The sequence below is a fragment of the Brugia malayi genome, assembly GCF_000002995.4.
Source record: "Brugia malayi strain FR3 genome assembly, contig: Bm_v4_ChrX_scaffold_001, whole genome shotgun sequence".
Taxonomy (NCBI): Eukaryota; Metazoa; Nematoda; class Chromadorea; order Rhabditida; family Onchocercidae; genus Brugia; species Brugia malayi.
In genome coordinates, this window is record NW_025062479.1 from 5,118,731 (window position 1) to 5,144,524 (window position 25,794).

The window sequence follows — 25,794 nt, forward strand, 5'->3', positions numbered from 1 at the left end:
TCATATGATTGTCGCAACTTTGTTTATGCATGTCGCTTCCTCTTGACCAATAGAATGCAGCTGATTTGTTAATTTTCGAACCAGAAGTTATCAGTTTATCAAAACTACAGAATTAATGAAGTGAATGATATAAAACACTCAGTAGTCCTACTTCTCAGTCAACGAATTGTACAATTGTGTACGGAAATCTTTGATTTTTAAGGGCGCATTCTCAACATTATATGTTTCAGTTCTTGAAAAGAAAAAAAGTAGTATTTGTTAAGTGAGCTGTTGGAAGACATGTATTTTTTTTTAGAAGAGAAAAGAGGAACTTTTCAGCAAACTTTTTCGCTTTATATCAAATAACTTTTCGGCCACCATTTCGAAACATCTTTCATTTATATTTATGTATGATCGATCTTTAATAGTTTGCTGTCGTGTTTTATTCCAATAATAAAAAACTTTATTCGATTGAGATTTATTAGTGATAGTTTTTTTTTTTTTTTTTTTTTTTAAGATCTGAATAGATAAGATCTGTTCGATACGCATGCATAATTTCAAATAATTTAATTCAATGTAAATGGAAGCTAAAAATATTGGATGGTCAAAATTATCGCTTTTAAACTCAAAAATTTTTTGAAAGCCTTTATTGCTAATAAGAAAAATTGTAATAGACTTTTAGGACAATAACAAATTAAAAGCTGAAACAAATAAATCATGAAACTATTAAGCTTTAATCATCAAAGCATTACCATAAACATTCTTGACAAGTGTATTGCAATCCATAGCATTAACAGGTAATTCAATTTGCACCACAGTACTACATATCCTCTTTATGGGAATTGTTTCAACATTATTTTACATAATTATTTAGATATCATGATATATATTTATTTTCTGTAGATATGTGCAAAAGTATTAAGTTCAGTCCTGTATTTTATGTTGCAGTGGAACACTTTGTGAATATCATTAATCATTTATATGACAGACACCATTGAATATTAAAAATTGGTATTTGTTAAGTACTGAAGAGAAATGCAATTTACATTTTACTTCAATACATCCTACACAGCTGAATTCGTTTTTCGGTTTATTGGTTTATCATATATTATCAGTTTGGAAGTACTACGCGGCTGCCTCCAACACCTTAAAATATATTTAGGAACAGTTTATATTGCTGATGCAGATGTTGCTATTTTTAAATTTTTGGGGTGAAAATAAGTAGAATGCTTGAGATAAATCACCTTGCGCAATGGTTTAAACATAAATGATAACCTTTTCCTCTAGTAGCAGTAATGTTATCATTCTAATCTTTACATCATTATTATCTTTTCTTGATTAACGTTATCACAGCTACCTTTATCAATCACCAACATTAGTTTTGCTCTTATTCAACATTATATAAAGTTGCATTTAAGTACAAGACTTTTGGTACTACGATTTTGGCTTCTGTTACCAGGATGAGTAAATCATAGCAATAATTTTCAGTCTTATTCCGAAACTCTTAAACCACAAGATCAACAGCTGCAGTCATAGCTAATCAAAGGTGAAACACAGCTGTTAAACCGAACGATTATTTCGAATAATAAATGACTTTTTTTCCATTAACTGTAAAACAAAATTTTCGGCTCACGCTACTGTGACTGTCCTGGAAATACTGTATTTATGTTTCTACACTATACGAGTTCCGCTCATTCCCTTTTTCGTTTGTTGTCATTTGCACTAATCCGTATCACAGTTTCTAATTATGAAATTGAATATTACTAGAAAGTAGAAAGGGTTTCATTTATTTGGGACATCATGTAATCAAATCTTTTAAAACCGAACAGGAAAAGCTTTTCATAACGATTTTATGCATAATTGTGTTAATTTTCAGAAATTTTTGTTCAAAAATTGCATTTTTAAAAATTTCTCACCAACTATTCTTTTGCTGAGGAAGTTGATTAGAATCCAACAAATGTTATCTAAACCATCGGATGAGCATAGAATATTCCTTATGTCTTCTTTTCATTTTTAATTTTCTGTCAAGATAAATGTAATTCATTGATGAATCATCAATTTGAAATATGTTTAAGGAGCCAAATGTTGGTGATGGCGGGGCATACAAATGCACAGCAAGTAATCAGTTTGGTGAATCAAATGCAAATATCAATCTTAACTTCGCAGGTCACATCTTTTATATAAGTTCTTATGTTTATCCTTAAAACTACCTAAACACTTAAAATTTAATGACAACAGAATAAAGATGTGCTGAAAATTTTCAAAAGAAACACATGATAGCAGCAGTAAAAATATTGGTTTAACATAGCACTCACTAATTAGCGTTAGATTGTTTTCCTAAATGATCTTATCAGAGATATTAACAATAATGTTAAAGTAAAGTAAAATTATGGACTCTAATAAACTAGGAAAGTGATAGATGGTTTTGAGCGTTAGATGATTTTGCTAAATTCAGCATAAATATTTGTAATCTTTGATAGAATCTACATTCTGAAGTTTGTGTTTCTGTGATTTTTTCGAGCAACTTATTGAAATAATCTTCATCAAATTTGTTACCATCCTTCAGTCGTTTTTTATTTAATACAAATCCTTTGATGATGAACTCTTTTAGAATTTTTGTGGCCCATACCCTCATCATTATTATAGCAGCAAAGTTTTTAAATTCGTTCTATTTCCTTTTTAGAAGTATGATTATTAGTATTAAATGCAATTTTTATTTAGTTAGAACAAGATGAAAAAGCCAAATAATAATGATTAAAAAATTTCATGACTAGCAAGTTAAATTTATGATCAAATGCTCAATCTTAATCGTTTTGTTTGAAAAATCCGCAAATATTTATTTTGCTTCGGAAACTTGCAGTATATAGAACATTTTTTGGAATTTAAAATCTTTGAATACATTGAAAATTTGGTTAAACATATCCAGATATCAATGATTAATCTTGTCTTATATGTTCTATCTGAATTTTATTTCGAAAACTAGAGTTATATTATTTTTTTCTCTTGTATATAATGACTTCTGGTTACTATTTCAAAAGTTTTTTGAAGTTTGAAATCTTTCAGGTTGGTTAGATTGTAAGTATATTAAATTAACTAATATAAAAATAAAAGCTTACCTGAATTGATATAAAACTTAACCTATTTGTAAAAATTTTTGTTAATTCAGGTGCTGGTGACGAACAAAAAGGGGCAGCCAAGGGACCAACATTTCTCAGCAAACCACGAATTATCCCAAAAGATGGCGGAGCATTAATTGTGATGGAATGTCGGGTGAAAAGTACTTCGAAACCATATGGGATCTGGTATAAAAATGGCGTGCCAATTCATGAAAATACTCTTTACTCTATATCTTTCTCAGATCTCGGAGAATCCTCATATCTTTTACAACTGGAATTACATGTAAGTTGTTAGTTTTCCAGACATGAATCTTCATATGGTAAAAACAACTGTTTGTAAAATTTTAATGTGTTTAAAAAATTTAAGATTTAAGAGAAGTTTTTTGAGTTTCGTTGGCACTATATGGCGCAGACTAACATTTTTTATTGTTTCAGAATCCTGCGGCGGAAGATGCTGGCCAATATAAGTGTAATATCAAAAATGATCTAGGTGAAACAAATGCGAATTTAACATTAAATTTCGAACAAGAACCAATGGAGCAACATGAGAAGATTGACAAGAATCGTGAAAAAGATCCTGCTTCTCCTCGGCCTGCTTCTCGACAAGGTTCAAGACTAGGTAAAATCAGTCTTACGCTTTTTAATTTTTTTTTTTTTTCGATTTCTATAACGAAGAAAATGCTTCATTAATTCACCATTTCCTAAGTTTAGATGGCTTTTAAAAGCGGTCCAAAATTTAGGATCATCAAAGAAACAAATGAAATCTCGAGAAGGGACACCAAAGAAATCTTTAAAATCCCGTGAAGGTACACCAAGAAAATCAATACAGTCAGAGACAGCGACACCGACACAGGAAGCGGAAACGAACGTTTCATCAATAACCGAAATGTCGGAAGTTAAAACAGAGCAAATGGAAGTTGACAATGGTATGTGGTATAAATTTTTTCTTTATTTCTTTCCTACTTGACACTAAGTCGGATTGATAAAGGAAAATTAACAGTGGAATCTGTTCTTCATTGGAATTCTGAAGAAAAATTTAACTTCAACTATTCTAGATAAAAAGTTTTTTAATTCCTGGTGGAACTTTTTCGGATTGTTATATAAACTAATATCTGGAATTTTAGAACAATAAAAAAAAAAACCAATAATTGGAGTGAATTAAATTCTAAATTTGGCAACTTTTTTGAAAGATTAGTTTTCATGAAATGGTAAGCTTTGAATTCTCAAAATACGTTAATTTTACTTTTTAGTTAGTGCAAAACGAAAGAGTATGACGACTCTTCCACAGAAAGAAAAAAAATCACGACAGAAGTCACCGCGGCCTAAATCTAAATCACCGAAACCAGAAACTTTTCAAGTAGATAATGAAAATACAAATAAAGACAGGATGATGAGTTGCACTTCCAGCAACAAAGCAGATCATACTTCAGCAGCAAAAGCAAGCGAAGTGCGAAAAATACCGAAAGATAGTTCTATCAAAGTCGATGAAATTGGAGCACAAGAATGTAGAAATGAAACGCCGAAATCTACAACAATTACGAAAACAGAAGAAACGAAAATAAATCAAATAACAAAACATTCACTAGGAGCTAAAGAAAAAAATCTAGAACTTGAATCCAACCTCATTTCGGAATCAGAACTAGAAAAATCCACTGCATCAATTGCACGTAATGAAAAGAAACATCCTACAAAATCAAGGGAAGCAATAAAGAAAAAAAAGAAAGAGGAACAGAAATCCAAATCATCAAAACTCCGTGACTTGAAATCAGAACTTGAAGGAAAAGAAGTAAAATTTTCAATTCCTTAATTGAACTGTCAGAAATTTTTGTTTAGAAAAGTGCAAAGAAGTGATTCCAAAAGAAAAAAAAAATTTTTTGAATGTATTTTCAGTTGCGGCGTTATTTTTGACTCAACAAATTAAATAAAAGTATATTGAGAACTTTATATGAGCCACTAAAATTTATTTTTTGTGTTAATTTGGAATACATGCTAACAGCATGGTTCATTCTGCCATGCAGATTCGATTTCTTCAAAACAATCTTCATCATATATTAAAAGTTAACCATTTTGAAGTCAAGCTGCAATAAGTTTAATTGTAATCAGCATTATTCCATTGATGCTGTCTAGAAGTTTGTAAGTTTCGTTTATTCTTGAAAAAGGTTTTGTAGTTTGTAACATAATGGATTCTAGCTACTCTAAGATGTAATGTTTTGAATTTAAAAGCATATTAATTTGAAGTCATCATCACAGTTCATATTATGCAGAAAAAAGCTGTTTAGACTGACGAAATTTCGGGATCTGGATTGATGATTGGACCGGAACGGAAGAAAGAGCTCATGGCAATGCATTTAGATGGTGGTGCTTCCGGAGATGAAATATCGGAATCAATTTCGGAGTTGCCTTCGGTCTCTGAAATCACTTATAAGAGACCTTCAGCAATAGTAAGGAAAAAGTTTTCTCCATATTTTTTGGGTGACTTAAAGAGTAGTTACAGATCACTGAAAATTATTTTATATTTATGAGAAATGTTGCAGCTGACCTTTTGAAATTTTTCGGATGAGCTACTTTTTTCCGGAAGTTATTGCGTATTGATAACATGTCTTGCTGTTGTAACACAAAACAGTATCTATTGTTTCTAGTTTTATACTTAGTGTCTAAAACTTTTTCAGTCAGAAGGTGGCATAAGAAAGTCAGTAAGCGGCAAAATGAGTCGAGTATGTTTTTCTAAAATTTTCCATGTTAAGCGGATGTTATACTTATTGTTATGTGGAAGTAGAATTCATTGCGCACTTACCGCTGGAAAGAAGTATTCATAAGGAAAAGCTAAATCTTACAACTTCTTATTCGGATAATATAAGGTAGCGGAAAAAAATCGCCAGTAATGATAACTTAATTTGCCTAAAAATACATCCAAAGCACTTTCTTACTACTCAAAGTTTAAAAAACAAGTAAGTTCAGAAAGATTTCTCTGGTAACGGCTGAAATTTGCAATATGTCAGTCATATGAAAAAAAAAAAGGACTCAATATATAAATAATTGCAAGAGGTTTGCTAGAATTCTGAATATATGTGGTGCTTTTACTTAAGTTGAAAAAAATTTCTGGTTTTGAAGATGCAGTTGTTTGTTGAGGTAGAATTTTCTGCAGAAAACACTTTTACCTAAAATTATCTGCAATTTTTTCAGAGACGTAGCAGTGTCGACATGCGTCGTGAAAATTTGGCTGCTGAAATGCTGGATAAACCCTCAACTCCACTGAAAAATATCGGTCCAGAAGGCGCACCAAGGATTCTCGAAATTCCAGAAAATGTTACTGTCACAAAAAGTATAACTTTCTCACTGCAAGATATTAAAGCTTCTGTGGCGTCTTTTGAGACATAGTTTAATATTTGGTATTTCTGAATGTTTTAAAGTCTTAACAAAGCACAAAATTTATTTTACTGGTTAAGAGTGGCAATAAGCGTGTCGTTTCTATTGCAGATGATACAGCTGTTTTGAAATGTAAGGTGGAAGGCAATCCGGCACCAACATTCAAATGGAGTAAAGGACTTGTTGAGGTTAAAACTTCATGTATCTCTCGTAATTAGAAGGGATCAGAATTATAAAGCTAATAGCTATTAAATTTAGATTCCTTCTGGTGGACGATGCAGAATAGTTACGGATCAACAGGACAATTCAGTGAATCTCGTTATGCAGAAATGTCGATCGAACGATGACGGGCCATATACATTAACTATTGAAAATAAATATGGCAAAGATTCTGCATCCGTTAAACTGTTGGTAATTTCCGAAGCTGGACTTGACTTCAGATCAATGCTGAAACACAGGTTTAACTACTTAGAATAACATTGTAAAATAATGAAAATGTTGGTATATTAAAACTGGTGATGACTTGTATTGTATAAAATCCACTAAAAACCACTAATTTTCGGCTGGCAGTTTAATGAGATTTACAATTTCAAGGGAGCATGAAGAAGGTGGAGATGAAGATGATGAAAAAAGCACTTCTTCACGGACAAGATCGATGACAGACGTCGAACGACGTCAATCGTTATTTCCTGGTAAAAAAGTTGAGAAATGGGAGGAACCACTCGAGAATAAAACTGTTCAGCAGCAAGTGGATAAAATTTGCGAATTGAAATGTACCTATTCGAGATCGAATGCTAAAATCAGGTGGTACAAAAACAAGAAGGAAATTTTCAGTGTAAGTATTTAAAATATTAGCTGTGTTAAACTGTATATCGAAACATTCTCAAATAATAGCATTAAATTTTTGCTTGATTTCGCATTGTTTTAGGGTGGCTTAAAATATAAAATTGTAACCGAAAAAGCAGTCTGTACATTGATTATCAACAATCCTGAAGTTGATGATAGCGGGAAATATACCTGCGAAGCAAATGGTTTGCCAACAACTGCTGTTCTGACTGTTGATGGTATATGATTTTTAGATATTAATAAAAAATAATTGAATACCAAACTTTTCCCGGTTCAGTTTCCTAGCTAAGACAGCAAATGTGAAAGTAAATTGAGTTTATCATAAATGCTTGTCTATCTGTTTGTTACAGAACCTCCAATGAAATACAGCTTCATCACACCTTTGCCGAACACACAAGAAATATACAGAACAAAACAAGGCGTGCTCACCTGTAAAGTAAATAACAAACGAGCTCCATTAGTTTGGCATCATAATGGAAAACCAATTTCGTTAGTTTTTTTCCGAATCCGTATAAGTTGTTCAGGAAGGTTAAGTTTTCAAAGGTTTTAATTTTTTGGGAAAAAAAAAAAAAGAAAAAAACGAGGAACTAGACCATCTCAGGGATTCTGATAAACGATTCTTAATCGAGAACGACGCAATTGGTCGTTTCACATTGACAATCAAGGAGGTCACCAATGGAGATGCTGGCGAATGGATGGCCAAAATTACTAACGAAATCTACAGCAAAGTAGAAGTCTATGTTGAAGGTTAATATGCAAATTTTCTCGATTACTGGGTTTTTTTTAATATGAAGTCTGTCCAAATCATAATAACTGGAAAGTAGATAATTCGTGAAAAAATAATTAGGCAAGCATTAGCTTTGAAATGTCTACTAAGACATTTTTAATTGATAGTGATATTCCAAACAGCTTTCATTTCTTCACAACAACTTAAAATGCAGCAGCACCTAAATGTACTTTTTTACTGTAATGATTGTTACTATGTAGCAATCATTACAGCTGGAGCTGGAGGATCATGGAGAGTACAAGTGGGCCTATGTAGCAAAATGCACCTCTGATCTTTTAACAAAAGAAGAAAAAAGAAAAGCAGAACCAAATTTGCGCATTATAACTGTAACTTCAGTTCATTTCAGAGCCACGACATACCTTCGTTATTCCCTTAAAGTCGCAGAAAGTGACAGAAAATGAAAGTGTGCAACTGGTTTGTGATTTAAATGACAAAGATGCAGATGTTGAATGGTGGCATGATGGGGTTCAAATTAAAATAGATGGACAAAAATTCGTTGCTGAAGCAGAGAACCGAAAACGTCGACTAATCATAAACAGTGCTAAACTGGAAGATCACGGAGAGTACAAGTGTACAACGAAAGATGACCAAACACTAGCACAACTCATTGTTGACGGTTCTGAACTCATCATAAATTCGTTTTTCTAAATTTTCCGAATCAATAATTTCTTTTTTCTGAATCGTTTGGTTGATTAGTGAACTGCCATTTGGACTACCATGTGAACTTTTTTTGTTTCTTATCCTTAAAACTTCGATTTTCTTCAGAATTTATCATACTTTACTTACTTTTGCATATGTAATTTATTACAGCTCTCAATAAGTTTGTTGTTCCGTTATCCGATATAGAAGTTTTCGAAAAGGAAGATGTCGATTTACGCTGTGAAACAAAAGTAATTGCTTTCCAGATCCTGCTACAAGTTTCAAGCACACAATTTAAAATTTTGTAACAAAATTTTAAGTTATAACTTATTCCCTGGTAATTTTCAGGACAATAAGACTCCTGGAGTATGGTCGAAAAATGGAAAAATTATAACATCGATGCCCGGTGGAAAATTTGAAACCATATCTAGGCAAGGTGTACACACTCTTAAGATTTCAAAAATTGAAATTTCTGAAGGTGACATTTACGAAATCAATGTTGGAGGCTTGGAAGGTTCCTGTGTCATTACCGTTCTAGAAGCTGAAAAGAAACCGGTTATGAATTGGAAGTCTAAAAAAGTACGTCTTCGTTTAATTTGAGCTTATGTATGACGAAGCGACAAATTATTTCTTGTCCAGAAATAATTATGAATTTTTTAAGGTCGAAATGGAATGTGACAAACCCGAAACCATCAAAATTCCCTTCTCTGTCAAGGGTGGTCGAAAAGGCAATCCAAAACCAAAACTGTGTCGGGACGGTGAACCTGTAGATTTGGAGAAAATGAAAGATCTTATAGAAGTTGTAATAAATGACGACGTTGTTGAAATTAAATTCAAAGTTCGTTTGAATTCGATTTTCAAATTTTATTAATCATGATTGTATACTAGTAGATATAGAAACTTTGTTACATAGTTGATTACTCCAAATTTAATTATTTAAATCACCTTTACACTTTTGATCTCTCAATGGATCGTTTTGTTTCCGACATTCTTTTTCGTCTAAATTTGATTTTCAAAAAAAAAAAAAAAATAATAATAATAATTTTGATCTTTCAAAAAAAGTAAGAAAAAAATTTGATTTTCTTTGCACTTTTTCAAGCTGATATATTTCAACTTTTCAGAGCTCATAAGAATGTCTAATCATTGAATATTTTGAATTTTATTTGTTGAATAGAACTACTTACATGTTAAAAGTTTTTAGCTTTTTTTCTTAAATTTTAAAATAAGCATCCTTTCATTATTTACGTAAGTCAACCACAAAAGACGATCTGTTTCCCATTCGGAATTGTGGTAGCACCAGATGTTTCAAGTACGAATCACTATTATTTTAGGTGGTCAAATAATCAAATAAAAACTGATAATAGAATAACTAGAATGAATTCTGTTTGAGTTTAATTATTACTGGCGTTCAAACGAAGTGCCGAATCAGATCATTAAGATGGTCTTGAGTGCTCTGTTATTGAGTTCTAAGTTTTGCCAAAAGAAAACATAGTTTAAAAAACCTACAACTCATTCTTATGTTACTATATCTAGACATTTTATCCATCAATTTTACACAATGAAGAACATAAGTTGTGAAAAAATTACAGTTAAAAAGTTTTTTTCATAATAGCAAGACTGGGACTAAGAAAGAAAAAGCTAGAAAAGGCTTTAGAAGTAATCGTTTCAGCAGCTGGCTGATTATGCGTATTGTTCGCTTTAATTATTCGCAGCAGTGAATGTGAATCTGAGAAATTTCCTTACTTTCAATTAAAATTTATGGAAGTGGCTGAAGGCTTTTAATTAATCGCTTAGAAAAGCTTGAAGTAATTTTTTATATCTGAAATAAAAAGTGATGCAGAGAAATAATTTTCGGGGATTGGAAAACTCCAGTGTCTCCATGAGTTTCAGAATCCGAAGAAAGAAGATGCTGGAAAATGGACGCTAGAACTCAGTAACTCCGGTGGTACTGCACTTGCACCATTTGAAGTGATGATCAAAGATAAACCCAAACCACCGAAAGGACCGCTTGAAACCAAAAATGTTACAGCTAAAGGATGTGATCTTATATGGAATGCACCTGATACCGATGATAGTTCTCCAGTACAGGGATATGTTGTTGAGATGCAAGAGGGCGACGGGAAATGGACCAAAATCGGCGAAACGAAGCAAACCGAATTTAAGGTGTTTATTGACTTTCATTAAATTTTAATTGAAAATAGCGATAATTTATATATAGTTGTAAAATCATGACTGGGAGTTCATAGCGATGCATATGTCCTGAAAATTTCATATGCGATATCAAAAGCGAATACTTTAATACGATCAAGAATTATATGATCAACTTCTATTTATATAAATCAGAATTAAATTTTCAATATTTTAAGGTGAAAAGTTTGAAAGAACATGGACAATATAAGTTCCGGGTGAAGGCAGTGAATGACATTGGTCAATCTGAACCACTCATCAGTGAAATAATTACTGCTAAAAATCCTTATTGTAATTTTTGTATTTATACTACAAATTCTGCTACTATTAATTTCTACGATTTTTAGCATTTCCATTTTTAGCACTTCCTATTCTATCAACATAATGTATTGTTTAAGCCGTTCCTGACAAACCCAAAAATATGACAGCAACAGATATTAGCAAGAATTCATTGTCACTCCAATGGGAAGCTCCTGACAACGACGGTGGTTCTCCTGTCGAAAAATATGTCATAGAAAGGCGTGACAAATCTGGAAAGAACTGGACTGAAGTAGGAACGGTGCAATCATCAGAGGGGAAAAGTGTGTTCACTGTCATTGATGATACAGTTATTGAAGGAAATGAATATTACTATCGAGTTTATGCAGTTAATCAAGCTGGTTCTGGAGATCCGTGTGACCATGGACGAGCTTTCAAAATCCTTGCCAAGCCAGGTAACTTTGAAGGAAATTTGACTAACTCAAGTTTAATAGTGTTCGAAATACCCATATATCAGAAAAATAAATCGTGAACTTTGAAAAAAAAAAATACATACTAGAAAAAAAAATGAATTCAGAACCACCCGCATTTCCGAATGGTGGTATTTACGATCTGATATTAAAAGTTGGTGAGACGATTAAATATGACCTGATAATCGTTGGCGAACCGATGCCCGAAGCATTCTGGACAGTAAACGATAAAGTAATCAAGAACGGAGGTCGTTGCAAAATAATTACTGAACGTGGCAAACATCTTCTGAAGGTTACTCAAATTCAGTTTTCAATAGCTGTACTAAATAAATTTGTACAGATCTAGAAATTATCAGTTTAGTTATGGTTATCAAAAATCCCGTAAAAGTTCCAATTGTAGATAGAAGATGCTGCAAGAGCTGATTCTGGAAAATATACTTTGACATTAAAAAATGAAAGTGGTAAATGTGACTCAACAGCAACGGTGACAGTTGTTGGGCCACCAGACCAACCTAAAGGGCCTTTGGTAATCTCAGCTATTTGTGGTGACGGTGCCACATTAGCATGGAAACCCCCGGATGATAACGGAGGTGAACCCTTAGAGGGTATGTTTTTACATTTTAAAGCTCTTGAACTTGTGCACTAAAAGTCATTACTGAACTCAATAAAATTTAGATAAATTACAGAATATATTGTGGAAGCACAAGACATGGATGAAAAAGGAAAATTTGTAGTAGTAGGTTCGATGCCTGCTTCTGAAACTCAAATGGTTGTACATGGCTTGAAAGACAAAGGAAATTACAAATTCAGGTCTGTAGATAACTACTGTAAGAGATTTGTTATGTTTATGACTGCGTTGTTTTAGCTGAATTCATGGTAAATTCAGTAGTTAATGTCATTCTTACTAAAAGTTGTCATTAAAATCTGTTTTAAATTATGAAATCATAAGAAATTGCAAAATTGTCCAGAATTAATTTTTCGATTGCAGAGTGAAAGCGAAGAACAAGGAGGGTGAATCAAGTCCGTTGACTGCAGATCAATACGTACAAATAAAAGATCCTTGGGATGAACCTGGTAAACCAGGATGTCCTGAAATTATCGATTACGATGCTGACAAAATTGATATAGCTTGGCAACCACCGATTGAAGACGGCGGTGCACCAATTGAAGAATACATTATTGAAATGAAAGATCCAGTAACTCAAAAATGGACTGAGGCGGCCAGATCACCAAGTTCTTTTTTTCTTAAATATCTTATGATTTCTATGTTCATTAGTACGAAGTTCACAAAATTAATTTTTTTTTGGAACTTCTAATCCTGCTCAGTTTTGGTTTTGAAGAAGCAAATGCTACGATTACGGGATTGAAAGAAGGCAACGAATATCAATTCCGAGTGAAAGCAGTTAATAAAGCTGGCCCTGGGCAACCAAGCAAACCCTCTGAGAGACAAGTTGCTAAACCTAAATTCGGTAACTTTTCATAATCCATATTTTGTTCCAAAATAAAATTTCTCTCGAAATTTTTTTTCTTTGTAATCATGAGTAATTTCAGTACCGGCATGGCTGAAAATGGACAATTTGAAGAGTTTAATTGTAAAGGCGGGTCAGTCAGTTAAATGGGACGTGGAAATTGGAGGTGAGCCAACACCTGAAGTTAAATGGATTAAGAGCGATGAAGTATTGACACCAAACGAATCTGTCCAGGTCATTTTTATCTTCTGGTATTTATCTTTTCTTAACAATTTGAAATTTTTTTTGATCTTTGAAACTTTAAATTATGATATTTTAGATTGAAATGAAAAGACATGGTCACACTTTGCTTTACATTCTATCTGCGAAACGCTCCGATGGTGGCAAATATACTCTGAGTGTAAGAAATTCAACTGGAGAACAAAGTGGAACTGCAGAACTAACTGTTTTGGATAAGCCAAATCCACCAGAGGGTCCGCTAAAGGTTAAACTTTTAGAAAACCTTCATGGAAAATGTTTTAGAAAAAGACGTTGGGATATTGGTAATTCTTTAGCTTAGTCGTTAGACAGTTCCGGCACAATGTTTTTCCAAAGCTTTTCCTTGATTCTTTTATACGTGCGACAAGATGGTTTTTTTCTATTTCTAAACTAATCTAAAATTCAGGGATGAATTATTATTAGTGTGTGATTCTATCGGTTTCTAGATCTCAGAAGTGTTTGAAAATAAATGCAAGCTTAATTGGAAACCACCAGAAGATGATGGTGGTGAACCCATCGCATACTATGAAATAGAGAAGTTTGATGAAGAAGTGGGAAAATGGATTAGGTGTACTAAAGTCAAAGACACTGAGGCATATATCGACGATCTGCAAAAAGGACATACTTACCAATTCCGTGTGAAGGCAGTGAATCACGAAGGTGCTAGTGATCCCCTATCGACAAAGGACTCCATTTTAGCAAAGAATCCGTATGGTACGATTCTCGTGGTTTTATATCAAATGTGAAGACTCACGAATTACAAAAATACGAAATATTTCATTTGAGAAAGAAAATTCTGAGATTTTTCCATATGAAATCGTTTTTTTTTTTTTTTCTCATAAGCATTCATGTCAGCTTTTCAGATGAGCCAGGGAAACCAACGACTCCAGAAGCTATTGATTGGGACATTAATCGAGTGAATCTGGCTTGGAAGCCACCAGATGATGTATGGTTATACTGCAACTTAGATTTGGAGTGTTTAATAAGACATGTGTGTGTAAAAATAGTTTTAATAAAAATCATCTTTATCAGTTATTAAATACTGTACATGGGTCTACATTTCAGGATGGCGGTGATCCAATAAGTGGTTATGTAGTCGAAAAAAGGAAAAAGCACGCTAAAGACTGGGTAGAGTGTGCTAGAACAAATGGTGCTGGATGTGAAGCTAACATTTTGGGTTTGAAAGAAGGCGAGGAATATCAATTTAGAGTTAGGGCAATCAATAAGGCTGGAATGGGTAAGCCATCAGACCCAAGCAGAAAAGTTATTGCGAAACCTCGCAACTGTAAGTCTTCGAGAATTTAAGATTTCATATAAGGTGTTTTAAAAGTTTATAAAATCGGAATTTAACACACGTGTCGTGAAACCTCAAACTTGGGTAATTAAACCTTTATTTAACATGAAGCAAATAATAGCGCTTTATACATATCGTACGGATGCTACACCGTTTAACAAACGCGTAAACTATAAAAAATGCAATAATATAAAAATGGTGAAATAACACAAAATTATAAAGTATTAGACGCATCCCAATACCACCCAAAACATAAAGCAAATGATGGTTATAGAAGGATTGGTTGGGTTATATATAAGACTGATTTAATGAATGGAAATTAGATGGGAGGATTTCTCATGGATGAACAAAGAAGATTGTTAACAGGATTAGTTTATATACAGAACTGAACTGACCAGATATTCGGCAGAGGAGGACATTTAAATGATATGAAACAAAGACTGCTAATAAAGGGTTTTGCTAACGAAGGGTTTGCTAACAAAGGGTTTTTGTCGTGTGAGGAAAAGGAATTAGATAAGAGGAATTTGTTAGTTTTGGATATAATAATTTAAATATTTCGTCTTTCACGACAACACGATCAGATTTTCAAAGTGCGAATATTTTTCCAAAATTTATTTAATTCATTCTTTAGTGAAACCACATATTCATCGTGAATCGATGAAATCGATCGTAATCAAAGTAGGCCAAAGCGTAGAATTTGATGTACCAGTCAGTGGTGAACCTCCACCAGAAAAGGCTTGGATGCTGAACGACAAAACGATCGAAGACGATGAACATATTACGGTATTTTTAAATCTAATCAAACTAAGTGAAAAATCTAAAGAAATGCAGATATGAGAGAAAAAATCCGAAGAGGGCAAATCAGAATAACATGGATTAGGAAAGTTTACATTTGACTTTTAAACAGGTTGACTTGAAAAGTAATTCTTTCGAATTAAAATTTAATTACTTCAATAAAGGATTAATGACAAGTCTGTTGTTCAAATTTTCTCTTTCAGATAACAGATGAAGATTACAGAACTGCCTATGTGTTAAAAAATGCGATGCGAAAGCACAGTGGGAAATACACATTAACTGTGTTTAATATTAATGGGACAGATAAACATAGTGTAGATGTGACTGTTATCGGGAAGCCTTCCGCACCTGAAGGTAATCTAATCTTCTCTTATTTTCGAATATGAAATCGTTCTTAAAAACTTGAAATCTAAACAAAAATTTTGAAAAAATGAAGTTTTTAGGACCGTTAGAGGTATCAGACATTCATGCGGATCATATGAATCTGGAATGGAAGCCACCGGACGATGACGGAGGTCTTCCAATTGACCATTATGAAATTGAGAAAATGGACGTCTCTACTGGAAGATGGGTTCCATGTGGACGGTCAGAAGATTGTAAAGCAACCGTGAAGAATCTACAGGAAAGCAAAACTTACCAAGTTAGACTGATTTTATTCATTCAAGACTGAAATATGAAATAAATGAATGAGTTCATCCACTGTTTCTACATATTTTCGGAATTGCTATATCAAATTTTCAGTTTCGCGTTCGAGCCGTCAATAAAGAAGGACAATCGGACCCACTTGCTACAATAGGAGATGGGTTCTTGACCAAAAATCCGTACGATGTTCCAGAGAAAGTGGATAAACCAGAACTAGTTAATTGGGATAAGGATTATGTTGATTTGCAGTGGAAAGCTCCAGATGACGGTGGTACACCGATTGAAGCGTATAGTTTGGAGATAAAAGATAAGCATGGAAAATGGACGGAAGTTATGAGAGTAAGGATTTATTGTTCGGCCCGTAATATTTATTTAGAAGCTATGTTAGATTTTAAGGGATTTCTTTGTTTAACACATGGAACCTTTGTATTATATTTGAGTTCTAGATTTCTGGTTTGGAAACATCTGCTCGAGTTGAGAATTTGAAGGAAGGTGAAGAATATCAGTTCCGTATCATTGCCAAAAATAAGGCTGGTTATGGTGAACCATCTAATCCGAGTGACCACATCATCGCGAAACCCAGGCATTGTAAGTCATATGCTTTCAATCATTTTTGTTGGTCTTTGTATCTCAAAAACAAGAAATTTCTTCAAAAACATAGTCTGTTTTGCAGCTAATTTTTCCAACTTTCATAGAAAGATAGGTGAGTTGTTATAAAAATGGCTGTCTTTGTATTGCAATTGAAAGGCAGCAGTAGTTTGTGACGACAAAACTTATCTTCATATCATTTGATGGAATTTGTAAACTTTTTGCAGTGGCACCTTATATTCATCGTCAGGATGTGGAAGACATAATTGTCAAGGTGGGACAACCTTTGCGACTCATCATTCACATTGATGGGGAACCACCTCCCAAAATTATCTGGAGTTGTGATGGTGAACCACTTGATTCGAATATTGTCGTTGAAAATGAGGATTATATTACCAAGTTTACTGTAACGAAAGCAATCAGGTGAATGATTCAGAATTACAATATGCAATAAAGAAATGAGGTTTCTTAAATTTTCGAAATCACTTCTAGAACTGGAATTCATCCGAATTTCTGGAATAGATGAATCACAGCATTTTTTAAGGAAACAATCTGGATTCTACACCATAATGGCTGTAAATGAAAGTGGTTCAGATAGTGTTAAATTCGAAATCAAAATAAAGGGAAAACCTGGAAAACCAAAAGGCCCTGTAGAAGTCACTAATATATTTGATGATCGCACGACCTTAAACTGGCAACCACCGGAAAATGATGGTGGCGAGCCCATTGACCATGTAAGTATGAATTTTTATTCCAATATGCAATTTTCAAACTTATTCGAGAATTTCATTTGGTGTTTGCTATAATGATATCCTTATTCTGATCTCTATTGGTTTCACTTGTATTTGTAATATTCTTGAAATTTCAGTATGAGCTGGAAAAGATGGATACTAAAGATGGTATCTGGGTACCATGCGGAAAATCCAAAAACACATCATTCGAAGTTAAAAACCTCATCAAGGACAAATTTTATCAGTTTCGTGTAAAAGCAGTCAATTCTGAAGGTTCTTCGGAACCTTTGGAGACGGATAGCTCTATACACACCAAAAATCCCTTTGATAAACCAGATAAACCTGGAAAACCAGTACCAACTGATTGGGATAAGGATCACATTGACCTTGAATGGACTAAGCCAGCAAATGATGGCGGGGCACCAATCGAAGAATATCTGATTGAAAAACGTAATAAATATGGACGGTAAATATTTGAAAGCAATTGCTGTGCCGTTTAATAAGCAAATCGTTGAAATTCTGATGAAGTTATTTTTTTGTCAGTCTTCTTGAAGTAGCTTATATTATTCGTTTGTTGAATATATACGCTTTTTAGGTGGGAACCTGCTTTAACAGTATCCGGTCAGTCGACAGCAGCTGCAGTTCCGAATCTTGCAGAAGGTGAAGAATATGAATTCCGCATTATAGCTATCAACAAAGGTGGACCGTCGGAACCAAGTGATCCAAGTGCAGCTGTTATTGCAAAAACGCAGAACTGTGAGAAATTTTGTTAACATAATTTTTATTAACAAAGGCTGAAAATATCTATTCCATTTTATAACAATTTCAAAAATCAATCACTTGTTTGTTTGGGAATTGATGTTAATTTGTCAAAAATTTTCTAGTGGCCCCAAAAATTGATCGGAGCACATTGAAACCAATGAAGGTGAAAGCAGGACAAATGGTTGTTTTCGATGTCTCGGTTGAGGGAGAACCACCACCAACAATCACTTGGATAAATGCAAACGGACATGAGATGAGGCATGGTGGTCGTATCAAGCTTGATAATCCAGAATACCGAACAAAATTGCAGATACGGGCATCTGAAAGGAGTGATAGCGGTATATACAAAATTCATGCCGTTAATCCAAATGGTGAAGATGAGGCTACTGTTGAAATTAATGTCATCGGTACAATTTTTTAAACCTACTTAAACTTCCAAAAGTATTATTTGTAGATATTTCTTATATAAGTTTGAGAAGTTACATGGAGAAAAATTTATCTCATTCATAACAGCCAATAATTATTGCTTATGTTATTGTACAATTTTTATACAAGTCCTTCAAAATCTGATTTTTTTCTGAAATTTCAGATAAGCCAAGGCCGCCAGACGGCCCACTAAACGTAACAGATATCCATGCTGATCATGCTACCCTAGACTGGAAGGCTCCTACAGATGATGGCGGATTACCAATTGATAGTTATGTTGTCGAAAGATTCGACACATCCACTGGTCACTGGATTCCATGCGTTAAGGTATATATTACATCTGTCTAATTTAATTAATTAAAATAGTCCTAATCTGCTTGATACATAATCTGCTTGAGAATATGGTCAAAGTGATATATCATAAAAGTGCAGATACACTGAACTATAAATTGTATTAAAAGTGTTTAGCTATCAGACAGCAATCATTTATTAGTGCAAGTTGAGTTGTCATATAATTCATTCTAGGTGGATGATGGACAGACAAGTGCTGTTATTGATGGTCTCATTGAAGGACATGAATATAAGTTTCGTGTATCGGCAGTTAATGCTGAAGGTGCATCTGATCCTCTTGATACCTTTGGAGCTATCCGGGCAAAAAATCCATATGATGCACCAGGTAAATAGCATTAATACTATTTGTAATATGTGAGAGATTACAAACACTGAGAAATGGAATTTTCGTAAAATTGCACATTATCTGTTTCAGGAAAAACTGGAAAGCCGGAAGTTATCGACTGGGATAATGATCACATAGATTTGAAGTGGACATCTCCTACAAATGATGGTGGTGCACCCATTGAGGGTTACGTGATTGAAATGAAGGAAAAGTTCGCGCCTTTTTGGAAAGAAGTCAAGGAAGTATCAGCTGACCAACTTACGACTACCATACCTAATTTGAAGGATGGTTCCGAATATGAGTTCAGAATACGAGCTAAGAATAAAGCTGGTTTTGGAGATCCATCAGATCCAAGTGATTCCATAATTGCCAAGCCACGACACCTGCCACCAAAAATTGATCGTACTGCAATTGAAGAAATAAGAGTACGGGCTGGTCTTAACTTTCAACTCAATATTCCCGTTTCTGGTGAACCACCTCCAACGGTGATGTGGATGTTCTCAGGACAACCATTGGTATCATCAGAGAGAATCAAGATTGAGAATCCAGATTACAGGACCAAATTTGTAGTGAAACGTGCTCTTCGTTCTGATACTGGTATCTACATAATTAAAGCCGAAAACAAGAATGGTACGGATACGGCTGAAGTTAAAGTGTTCGTATACGACCGACCAGGTGAACCTAAAGGTCCACTTAAAACGGACAACGTTCACAAAAATGGATGTACCCTCGTCTGGAAAGAACCTGATGATGATGGCGGTATAGAGATTAACCATTACATTATTGAAAAACAGGACGTGAAAAGCGGACGTTGGACTTTTGCGGGTGAAGCAGCTACAACTACTATGAAGATTGATGATCTAACTCCTGGGCATGAGTATAAATTTCGCGTGAAAGCGGTTAACAAATACGGAGAATCAGATCCATTAGAAATTACCCAACCAATTATTGCTAAAGATCCATTCGATACTGCCGGAAAACCAGGCACTCCGGAGATTATAGATTGGGATAAGGAACACGTAGATCTTCGGTGGAATCCTCCCTTGGATGATGGTGGCGCCGCAATCGAAAAATATGTCATTGAAAAAAAGATGGCAAATGGTGATTGGGAGTATGCAGAAGAAGTACCAGCAGACCAGACCACCACAACGATAAATCATTTGAAAGAAGGTGCAACCTATCAGTTTCGTGTAAAAGCAATTAACAAAGCCGGAGAGTCGACACCTTCCGATCCAAGTTGTACTTTCGTAGCCAAAGCGCGTAATTTACCACCAAAAATTGATCGATCTAATTTGAATGAAATTCGCATAAAAACTGGACGTACTATTGAATTCGATGTTAAGGTTGAGGGAGAGCCACCACCGAAGATTTCTTGGTTCAACAATGAAACACCACTAACAACCTTCGAGCGTACTAAAGTTGACAACTCGGTGGATTACCGTACAAAATTAGTTACTGTGAATGCGGTACGTAATGATTCTGGCATGTATAAAATTATTGCCGTTAATGAGAATGGTAAAGATGAAGAAGAAGTGAAGGTTGTGGTGCTCGACATTCCAGGAACTCCGAATGGACCTTTAAAAATCACAGATATCACGAAGGAAAGTTGTATCATGAACTGGAACCCACCTGAAGATGACGGTGGTTCACCTATTTTACATTACCTCGTTGAAAAACAGGAGGCTAATGGTCGTTGGGTGCCATGTGGTGAAACTTCGAATACTAGTTTACGCGTGAGCAAACTTGTGGAAGGGAAAGAATATAAATTCCGTGTAAAAGCTATCAATCGTCAAGGAGAATCACAACCTTTAACCTCGACTTATCCAATAATCGCCAAGAATCCGTTCGATGAACCTGGTAAACCCACGAATTTCACTGCGGTAGATTGGGGTAAAGATTATATCGATTTGGAATGGAAAGCACCATTGGACGACGGTGGCGCACCAATTGAAAACTATATTGTAGAGAAAAAAGATAAACTCGGTGACTGGATGCCATGTGTAACAGTTGCTGGAAATATGACTAAAGCTACTGTGGCTAATTTAATACCAGGCGAAACTTATCAATTCCGGGTGCGAGCAGTTAATAAAGGTGGAAAAGGAGAACCCTCGGATCCTACCCGAGAAATAATTGCGAAACCAAGAAAGCTAACACCTAAAATCAATCTAGCTGGACTTTTCGATATCCGAGTTCGAGCAGGATCACCAGTTCACCTTGAAGTAAGCTATGAAGGTGAACCAGCACCAGAGGCATACTGGAAAATTAATGACGCCGTCTTTACTGGTACTGATAGGGTTGAAATTATTACGAAAGATGGTAACAGCAAAATTGTGATACCGTCATCAGTTCGTGGTGACACCGGTACTTATACGATCCAGGTCGAGAATGAACATGGCAAAGATAAGGCATCCTGTACCGTGACTGTTCTAGATGTTCCGGGAGTTCCGGAAGGACCAGCAAAGATCAGTGACATCACGAAAGAAGGATGCACACTGACTTGGAGACCTCCGACCGACGATGGTGGCTCTGAAATTACGCACTATGTAGTCGAGAAAATGGACATGACTCGTGGTACTTGGCAGGAAGTAGGCCATTTTCCAGACTGTACTGCTAAAGTAACGAAACTGATTGATGGAAAGGAATACAAATTCTGTATCAAAGCTGTCAATATGCAAGGACAGTCAAATTCACTTGAAACCCAAGAAATAATTGCCAGAAATCAATTTGATGTGCCACAGTCAGCGTCGAAACCAGAGATCACCGACTGGGACAAAGATCGCATTGATGTTGTATGGAAGCCACCGACCGACACTGGTGGACTACCGATCCAAGAATACATCATTGAAAAGAAAGAGAAAGGTAATCCAGTTTGGATTGAAGCAGGAAGAGTTAGTGGAGATGTCACAGCTTTCTCAACTAATGGCTTGAAACCTGGATCGGAATACGAATTCCGAATTATTGCAGTAAATGAAATTGGTCCATCCGACCCATCCGAGCCATCAGATGCTCAAAAAGCTCGTCCAAGATATGTAATACCCAAAATTATCTCTCAAATACGGAAATTTAAAGTCAAAGCAGGTTTGTCGCTGACAGTAGAAGCGGAATATATTGGTTCTCCAGATCCGTCAGTAAGCTGGGAATTCAAAGATGAACCATTAGCTGAAAACCTTTTGGTAAGTAGTAAGAATGGAGTGCTAACAAGTACAACAAGTTTTTTCATACCATCTGCTAAACGGTCTGAAAATGGGAATTACACACTGAGACTGAAAAATGAAGCTGGTGAAACGTCCGGTTTATTTGAAGTTATTGTCCAAGATAGACCGTCGACACCCCAAGGACCGATTGAAGTAACTAATGTTACTAAAGAGAGTTGCATTCTTAACTGGCAACCACCGCAAGACGATGGTGGTGCGGAAATCACCAATTACGTGGTCGAGAAGCGTGATCTGCAGTCGAATATTTGGATACCGGTGTCAGTCTTTGTTCCTGGTACCACAGCCGTAGTGTCTAAACTTGCTGAAGGACACCAATATGAATTCCGAGTCATGGCTGAAAATGCAAATGGACGATCAGACCCGCTGAACAGTGACTCACCTGTGCTTGCTAAGGATCCATTTGGCAATCCTGGCAAACCCGGTCGACCAGTTGTTACCAATCACGATTTGAACCACATAGATATCGAATGGGAACCACCTAAAGATAATGGTGGCAATCAAATTTCACATTACAACATCGAGCGTAAAGACTTGAAGAATGGTCGTTGGATCAAGATAAACAATGAGCCAGTGAAAGATATCAGCTTCGTAGATGATCGTGTCCAAGAAGGTCATACTTATGAATACCGAGTCCGAGCAGTGAACCAGGCCGGTCATGGTGCACCATCGGATCCTTCAGCTGCAGCCACTGCAAAACCAATGTATGAGGCTCCAGTATTTGATATTGACATCCAGGGCAAGGAATTCCGGGTTCGTGCTGGAGAACCACTGGATATCAATATTCCATATACAGCATCACCAAAGCCTGATATTATCTGGGTGAAAAATGATCAAACGCTTAACGGTGTAGAGACAGACGACTCGAAAACACGTCTTTATATCAAGAAAAGCAAACGTTCGGACTCCGGTGAATGCATAATTACTGCATCGAACTCGTACGGTAATGTAGAAGCAACAATTAAAATTTCCGTAGTCGACCGACCAGGACCTCCAGAAGGTCCAATGGCTTATCCGGAAACATCACGCCATTCCTTAACCTTAAGATGGCGTCCACCTGAGGATGATGGTGGTTCAGAGATTACCGGTTATCGGATTGAATACCAAGAAACAGATATGTTGAATTGGATTCGTGTTATCGAAGCAGTCGGTGGTACCACATACATCGTTCGCGGACTGGATCACGGAAAGCAATATCGCTTTCGTGTACGTGCTGAAAATGTGATGGGATTGAGTGAACCACTAGTAGGTGCACCAGTGTTTGCAAAAGATCCATTTGATCAACCTGGACCACCCTCTACTCCTGAAATAACGGGATATAGTCGTAATCAGATAAATCTGTCGTGGAATCCACCAAGTAACGATGGTGGATCGCCTATCATAGGTTATGTAATCGAGAAATTTGAAAAAGGTGACAATGATTGGACACCCGTCAAGATGCGCTCAACTAAAAATACCAAAGCTATTGTAACTGGTTTAATTGAAGGAGAAACTTACCAATTCCGGGTCCGAGCTGTTAATCTGGCTGGTGAAGGTGAACCAAGCGGTAATTCTGAACCCACAATGTGTCGTCCGTTCGTTACCCCACCTGATGCCCCAGATCAGCCACGAGTGGGTAAGTTAACAAAAAACTTCGCGGAATTGACCTGGAACCGTCCTTTAAAAGATGGTGGAGCCCCAATTGAAGGATATATTGTTGAGAAAAGGAAAATTTGTGTTGGGGACTGGATACCATACAACGATAAACCTGTTAAAGATACTTTCCTGGTAGTGGAACCACTAGAGGAGAACGGAGAATATGAATTCCGCGTGAAAGCAGTTAATTCGGTTGGAAAAAGTAAACCGTCTAGGCCAACCGATGTGGTGCGTATTGAAGAGCAGCCAGGTCGGCCATGTTTAGATCTATCTGATATTAAAGATATCACCGTCAAGGCTGGAGATAATTTTGAAATTAAAATCCCTTTCACTGGTGGCAATCCAAAACCATTGGCAACTATTTTTAATGGAGTGAAAGAAATATTTGGCGAAGATGATCACATTAATATTGAGGTAATTTTTTTATGAATTTTCTTTGCGAAAATTTTCCGAGCTTTGACGAAAGTCAACTGCCAAAATTGGTCAAGATTATGAAAATTTTGTTTAATTTTTTTTTTAATCACTGCTTTTTTTGGCAATTTTTTTTAATCATTACTTTTTTCAATCATTGGAAGGGAATAAAATATAATTAACAACAGTTTGAAATTCAGGTAAGCGACGGTTTTGTGACTTTAACAACAAAGTCAGCGAGAAGATCAGATGCTGGGCCGTATCGTGTTACATTAAGTAATCGTTTCGGTAAGGATAGCACAAAAGTGAATGTTAACGTGTTGTCACCGCCAGGTAAACCTGTAGGTCCAATAGCAGCAAGTGAAATTGTCGGTGATGCAATAACACTTCACTGGAGTCCGCCACTTGATGATGGCGGTGCTGGTGTAAGCAATTATGTGGTGGAAAAACGTGAATCGGATGGTACCTGGACCAAAGTTGGTCAGCCAGCTGGTACCAGTTTCCGAGTACGTAACTTAGAAAATGGACATCCATATGAATTTCGAGTTTCGGCTGAAAACCACTACGGCATTGGTGAACCACTTGAAACAACGGAACCGATTACTGCAAAAGATCCTTTTAGTAAGTTTCAACTGCTTCATTAGAACTTCAGTTTTGCTAATAGAGAAATTTTTCTCAAAACTAGAAATTGTATTTTTACTATCTAGCTATTTGTAAGCACATGAGGTCCACTTTTTTTAGGTAACCCTGATGCTCCTGGGAGACCAGAAGCTATTGCAACAACTGAGAATACCATTACGTTGCATTGGACTCAACCGTTGAAAAATGGTGGTTCACCAATACAAGGTTACGTGTTGGAAAAGCGTAAAATAGGTGATGACTGGTCAAGATGCGCTTTTGGCCTTATCAACGATACGCAGTACCGGGTAGGGATCATAAAAGTTCATAATCTTCTAACATTAATCATGTGACGTAACAAATCGCCTGAAGACAGCAAGAAGGCTAGTAAAAATGATCAAATCAATTATCGAACTACGTTCAGAACTGTTCTTTTCTAGGTCACTGGTTTAACACCACACAAACGTTATGAATTCCGTATAGCAGCAGTAAATGGAGTTGGCCAAAGTCCATGGAGTCAAAACAGTGAACAAATTACGGCTCAGATGGAAGCTGTGAGGCCAAGGATTCAGCTTGCTTTATTTGGCAAAGACATTATTGCTCACGTTGGATCTTCAGCGAAGGTAGGT

The 25,794-nt window shown here is 35.5% G+C and overlaps 1 protein-coding gene across 1 annotated transcript in view; it reads left to right on the forward strand.

Annotated features, from left to right (window-relative positions):
- Bma-unc-22 (Uncharacterized protein) overlaps positions 1–25,794 on the forward strand; it is a gene marked incomplete at both ends in the record, with an annotated part of 35,778 nt that overhangs the window by 553 nt on the left and 9,431 nt on the right. The window contains 47 exons of the mRNA XM_043073684.1: positions 2,055–2,145; positions 3,146–3,378; positions 3,531–3,714; positions 3,836–4,021; positions 4,346–4,881; positions 5,375–5,536; positions 5,765–5,809; positions 6,279–6,417; positions 6,573–6,649; positions 6,720–6,919; positions 7,056–7,296; positions 7,390–7,525; positions 7,658–7,796; positions 7,909–8,054; positions 8,441–8,710; positions 8,905–8,984; positions 9,082–9,312; positions 9,395–9,571; positions 10,624–10,896; positions 11,100–11,211; positions 11,319–11,633; positions 11,756–11,940; positions 12,049–12,253; positions 12,335–12,458; positions 12,637–12,881; positions 12,989–13,117; positions 13,200–13,351; positions 13,437–13,601; positions 13,822–14,089; positions 14,239–14,321; positions 14,441–14,660; positions 15,301–15,452; positions 15,668–15,818; positions 15,908–16,104; positions 16,206–16,445; positions 16,553–16,694; positions 16,922–17,117; positions 17,239–17,428; positions 17,563–17,891; positions 18,021–18,181; positions 18,310–18,594; positions 18,777–18,940; positions 19,139–19,289; positions 19,380–24,550; positions 24,748–25,168; positions 25,289–25,473; positions 25,606–25,788. Of these exons, the coding sequence (XP_042929618.1) occupies positions 2,055–2,145; positions 3,146–3,378; positions 3,531–3,714; positions 3,836–4,021; positions 4,346–4,881; positions 5,375–5,536; positions 5,765–5,809; positions 6,279–6,417; positions 6,573–6,649; positions 6,720–6,919; positions 7,056–7,296; positions 7,390–7,525; positions 7,658–7,796; positions 7,909–8,054; positions 8,441–8,710; positions 8,905–8,984; positions 9,082–9,312; positions 9,395–9,571; positions 10,624–10,896; positions 11,100–11,211; positions 11,319–11,633; positions 11,756–11,940; positions 12,049–12,253; positions 12,335–12,458; positions 12,637–12,881; positions 12,989–13,117; positions 13,200–13,351; positions 13,437–13,601; positions 13,822–14,089; positions 14,239–14,321; positions 14,441–14,660; positions 15,301–15,452; positions 15,668–15,818; positions 15,908–16,104; positions 16,206–16,445; positions 16,553–16,694; positions 16,922–17,117; positions 17,239–17,428; positions 17,563–17,891; positions 18,021–18,181; positions 18,310–18,594; positions 18,777–18,940; positions 19,139–19,289; positions 19,380–24,550; positions 24,748–25,168; positions 25,289–25,473; positions 25,606–25,788 (14,067 nt within the window). The remainder of the gene's footprint in view (positions 1–2,054; positions 2,146–3,145; positions 3,379–3,530; positions 3,715–3,835; positions 4,022–4,345; positions 4,882–5,374; positions 5,537–5,764; positions 5,810–6,278; positions 6,418–6,572; positions 6,650–6,719; positions 6,920–7,055; positions 7,297–7,389; positions 7,526–7,657; positions 7,797–7,908; positions 8,055–8,440; positions 8,711–8,904; positions 8,985–9,081; positions 9,313–9,394; positions 9,572–10,623; positions 10,897–11,099; positions 11,212–11,318; positions 11,634–11,755; positions 11,941–12,048; positions 12,254–12,334; positions 12,459–12,636; positions 12,882–12,988; positions 13,118–13,199; positions 13,352–13,436; positions 13,602–13,821; positions 14,090–14,238; positions 14,322–14,440; positions 14,661–15,300; positions 15,453–15,667; positions 15,819–15,907; positions 16,105–16,205; positions 16,446–16,552; positions 16,695–16,921; positions 17,118–17,238; positions 17,429–17,562; positions 17,892–18,020; positions 18,182–18,309; positions 18,595–18,776; positions 18,941–19,138; positions 19,290–19,379; positions 24,551–24,747; positions 25,169–25,288; positions 25,474–25,605; positions 25,789–25,794) is intronic.